The sequence below is a fragment of the Sardina pilchardus genome, chromosome 17 (assembly GCF_963854185.1).
Source record: "Sardina pilchardus chromosome 17, fSarPil1.1, whole genome shotgun sequence".
NCBI classification, from domain to species: Eukaryota; Metazoa; Chordata; class Actinopteri; order Clupeiformes; family Clupeidae; genus Sardina; species Sardina pilchardus.
The window spans coordinates 9557384-9562383 of NC_085010.1; the positions used below are offsets into that span (position 1 = coordinate 9557384).

Sequence of the window (5000 nt, forward strand, 5' to 3'; positions counted from 1 at the left end):
ACTGACTGGCTAGCCCATTTAGACGCCCAGCACTCGTGGAGCAGGGAGCATTTCCCCGCTGCTTCCCCAGAGCAGCTTAAGTGTCCCTCTGCAGTGTCCCGGTCTGCATGGACTCCTATCAGAGACCTTAGAAGGGGAAGTGACAACCAACGACTGAAGAGGACCCAAAAGGACTTTGTTGTTCAAGTGCCTCAAGTAACAAGTTGCTTGTTACATCATGGAGGGCTGTGCAACAGGCAGCTAGGTGTATTATGTCCCCTTAGAATTATAAGATTCTATATTTTTGTCAAAATTGAGTTACTGACATATGTTCATTCTGTGACACCTTAAGAATGTGAGGTGATGGGGTTGCTGTGGCGCAAAAGGCTACAGCGCTCGTGCCATATACGGGTCCGAGTACCCATGGGGACCCAGGTTCGATTCCTCAAGAGGTGTTTTTCTGCTTATCAGTTTCAGAACTCTATGGAATTCTAAGACTTTGAAGCTCAGTATCTGAGAACTACTCAGAATGTAGATACCGTAGAACCTTATAATTATAAGGGGTCGGTAATTGTCCTGCCCCCACCGACGGCTTGTCCGGCTTCCGACTGCGCTCGGACGTTATGCCCCAACGCTCTAACGTTGACCGTTGTTGTTTGCCATGTTCAGAATGTTCAGAAAAGCATGTTCCAGCCAAGGCAGCAGTGGAACAGAATGGCAGTTGGACGCGTCAAACTCTGTCAACTCCAGCCAACAAATACACACCGACTGCACTCAATGACCCAGCTGTTGGTGTGTGTGCTGGAGTCTGCTCCTGCTCAGCCTATCCTGATCTTGTAGCTAACATGCTAACCGCTAATCCCACAGAGTTCATCTTGTCAGTAACACACCATCTTTACAGTCTGGAAAAGCCTGGAGTTATGACTGGCTGATTGACTGACTGTTTTCCAGACCTAGAGTTAGTAGCCTAATAATAATAACTTTCACTTATGTAATAGTGCCTTTCATGGTAACCAATGTCGCTTAACAATTTTGGAGGAGGGGGGGGGGGGGGGGGGTAGGGGTCAAAGGACTTAGTGAAAATAAATGTTTTGAGGTGATTTTTGAACATGAGCAGGGACGGGGCAGAGCGGACATGGAGTGGTAGAGTCATGGAGGTATTATATAACGGGTAGACTAGTCCAGAGTGTGGGAGCGTTGACAGAAAAAGCCCTGTTAGTCTTGTAGCTAACATGCTATCAGCTAATCCCACAGAGTCCTGGAATTGTGACGACTGACTGTTTTCCAAGACCTAGAAATTAGAAGTATAGAAATTTGTATTGGAAAAACACTTGCTCACAGTAACCAGAGGCTACATTAAAAAGTTGACGATGCTCAAAAATCTAATCCTAAAGTGTGTACACGCTTGCGTTTACACGGGAACTTCATCTCACCCACCCTGACCTCATGGCACTCTGCAAACAGCAGTCACTTCCTGCTTGATTCAGCTCTTCCTGTAGCCCTGCTGTTGGCAGTTTTCTGATTGTGTGCACTGTTACTGTGTGTGTATGTGTGTGTGTGTGTGTGTGTGTGTGTGTGTGTTTTGTGTGGGGGTCATTACAGTGTGTGTGTGTTTTGTGTGGGATGTGTGTGTGTGTGTGTGTGTTTTGTGTGGGATGTGTGTGTGAGTGTGTGTGTGCACCATTTGACCGCTTGCCCTGACACACTGCGTTGCGTCACCATCGTGTCCATGCGTGCCGTTCCCTGACGTCTCACCTGTACTTTTACCTGTTGCTCTGGCTCCTCCTCCTCTTGCTGTGTCATGTCTGAATGTGTTTCTGTAAATGTTTGTGTGACACGCGTCACCGTGAACAAGTCTTTGTTTGATACGTCATCAACTGATCTACACATTATAAGCTAGTTTGGAATTATTGTGCGTTTTCAATTTTTCATTAATTAATATGTATTTTGTGTTCCCAGTATGTGGCATGTTTAAATGTTAACATCCTTGGAAAATGTTTTAAAAGACAGTAATATTTTGAAATGAAATAAAAATATAGCAGGCTGCAGGGTGATGCCTTTGCTAACTGATTGCTAACTCCATCAGTCTAGATTAACACAATAGGGCTTTGCAGTAATTTCCTGTGAATTAGCCGAATTGTGTATAAGCCGCAGGATGGTGTTTCATGCAAGTTAAAGAAACAAAATCATATTAACTGCCCCCATGTATTAGCCTCATAGCTGAGGAAATTTTGTAAAATCAATGTATAAGCTGTGGCTAATAGTCGGGAAATTACGGTAACATGCTGTAATTAAAGCAGCAACCCATGCCTTTGGCACATGAGCTAAAACCATCGTCTGGCATGTGGGTGCTGTGTTTACAAACAGGATCTTGCTCACAGTATTAGATTAACAAATGGCCCCCATATGACACTTAAATGTAATGTGCATATGGTAATTTGAACTCATTTTATACCTAGCTAAAATATGTGAAGATTAAAATCTTCTTTAATTTAAGTCTAGTGGGGTTGATGATTGTGTTGTAACTCCTTGGTTTTGCGTCCATGGTTTTATTCTTTACTGTCTGTGGTGTTGCTGTATTTTGTGTCTCGACTTTATGCTGTTTCTGTCTTTGTTTCTTATCTCTTTAAACTGTTTTCTCTCTCCGTCATTCTTTTCCCAACTTTCTCTATTCTCCCCTTTCCCTCTCCATCTCTCTCTCTCCATCTCTGTGACTCTCTCTCTCTCTCTCTCTCTCTCTCTCTCTCTCTCTCTCTCTCTCTCTCTCTCTCTCTCTCTCTCTCTCTCTCTCTCCCCCCGTTGGTAACTGTCTGTCCCCATGGGCAAACAGTTCTCCATGCCACCTGCCATTGGCTGTCTCTCTGATCGATTGTGCCAGCGTTTTTGTAAAATTTCCTGTTTTTAGGTTATCTGTCATCTGATTGGCTCTTTTGTCTTTGCCCCTCCCCCCATCCAGCTAAAGAGGAGGAGTTTCCCAAGAAGCCTCTGGGGCAGCTTCCTCCCGAGCCGCTGACCAATCACGTGGCCAATGGTCAGACGCCGGGCGGACAGGCCGTGGTGGACGGGCCGATGACGGCGGCGCTGCGCGGGCCCAGCCTGGCCAATCAGAGCCTGAGCGTGCCGGCGGAGGCGGGGCCAACCCCCAGCCCCTCCCCCGATCGCCCGAAGGACGGCCGCCCGCCGAGCCGGACGCGGCGCGACTCCCTGGACAAGCTCCTGCGGCTCGCCAAGGCGGCCAGCGGCGGCGGGGACCGCAGCGGAGGAGGACGCAACCGCAGCTCGGGCGGCAGCAGCGACGTGGAGTCCCGCAAGCACCAGTCCTCGGGCCCCTCGCCTCCCAACGCCACCAGCACGCCGGACTGGGGCCCCCACAAGCCCCAGGGGCAGCAGCAGCAGCAGCAGGCGACGCCTCCGCACCACCACGCGTCCGCCAACCACAACTCCAACGCGGGGTCCAGCGCCCGCCACGAGCGGCCCGAGCGGCCCTACACCCCGCGCTGGGTCAAGCCCTCCGACTCCAAGCTGGAGGCGGCCAAGGCGGCGGCCATGCGCGAGACCCACCACAGCCGCGCCGCCTCGCCCGCGCCCGCGCCCCCGCTCACCCCGACCACCCCCACCGCCGACCCCGCGGCTCTCGGCCAGGGCGCCTCGGGCCGCCGGCCGCGCTCTCACGGCTTCGCGCCGGGCTCCAACCGCGCGTCCAACGCCTCGCAGTACGACAACGTGCCGGGGCCCGACGGGCTGCCCGTCATGGAGGTGCTGGAGCTGGAGCACCCGCCCTCGCGCCCGCCCCTGCGCCAGAGCCCCACGAGGCCCCCTAGTGGCGGCTTCAGCAGCAGCGCCCCCACGCGGCAGCCCAAGCCCAACATGGCCGCCGCCGCCGTCCCTCTGCCCATGCACGCGTCCAACTCCCGCGTCGGCCTTAGCGGCGGCGTCTCGTCGGCGCACCAGTCCCCGCACCACTTCTACCCCCCGCCCAGCGGAGGGCAGCACTCGCCGGCGCGCGTGCCCATGGCGCCGCTCTACACCACCTTCGGCGTGGACGCCCGCTCGCCCGAGGAGCGTCCGGTCTACGGGCTGAGCTACGGCGAGCGGGCGGGGGGCTACGCCACCACGCAACGCCACCCGCACGGCGGCGGACTCTCACCCGAGAAAGTCCTGATGAACAACATGTACGCCACCTACCGACGCCAGCCCAACCCCTCCACCCACCACCTCCAACAACAACAACAACAACAGCAACAACAACAACACCCCCACACACATCGCCCCCCCCTCTCTGTTGCCCCTCTGGACCTCAGCGCCCATCTGGACACTAGTGTGGTCAGTGCGGGCAGTGGCGATGGCGGACATTTTGGCGGGCAATACCTACCGCAGCGCCAGCACACAGCGTACCAGCCCGTGGAGTACCGCTACGATGCCCGGAGGAGGGGGGGAGACGAGAGCGCCGCGTACCTGCCCGAGGTGAGGGGCGGCTGGGGAGTTCGGGAGGGCGAGATGCCCCCCAAGTCCCCCGGAGGACTGCCCCGGTCGCCCAGCTTCCAGAAGGCGCAGATGTCCCCTATGCAGGAGTTCATCTTCCCCCCTCTGCCGGGCGAGGACGCAGTACTGGGAAGCGTCTACAGGGGGGGCTACCACCACCAGCCCCAGAACCAGCACCAAGAACAGCTGCCGCCGGGCGCCGGCAGACAGCCACAGCTCCCCCATCTGTTCGGAGGCGTACACTACAGCCACGCCGCGCAAGAGGCCTTCGCCATGCAGGAGTCCATGTTGCTATGAGGGCCACGGAGAGACAGGGGAATCAGAGAGCAGCGGCAGGAGAAGACAAGAAAGAAAGAAAGACTGGAAGGAGAGAAGAGAGAGAGGAAGAGAGGAGGAAAAGTATTGACACTTGAAGTGCAAAACCTGAGAAAGCAGTAGAGCGACCTCGAAAAAGTGGCCAGGTGTTTTTTGTTGTACTGTTTTGGGGTTTGTTTGTTGTGATGTTTTTGTTTGTTTGTTTGTTTGTTTGTTTGTGTGTG

General features: G+C 54.3%; 1 protein-coding gene across 4 annotated transcripts in view; it reads left to right on the forward strand.

Annotated features, from left to right (window-relative positions):
* usp6nl (USP6 N-terminal like) overlaps positions 1 to 5000 on the forward strand; it is an 85404-nt gene that overhangs the window by 78618 nt on the left and 1786 nt on the right. For all 4 annotated transcript variants that reach the window (XM_062517738.1, XM_062517736.1, XM_062517737.1 and 1 more), the window contains one exon: positions 2936 to 5000. This exon is cut by the window's right edge and continues 1786 nt beyond it. In XM_062517738.1, the coding sequence (XP_062373722.1) occupies positions 2936 to 4758 (1823 nt within the window). In that variant the 3' untranslated portion in view covers positions 4759 to 5000. The remainder of the gene's footprint in view (positions 1 to 2935) is intronic.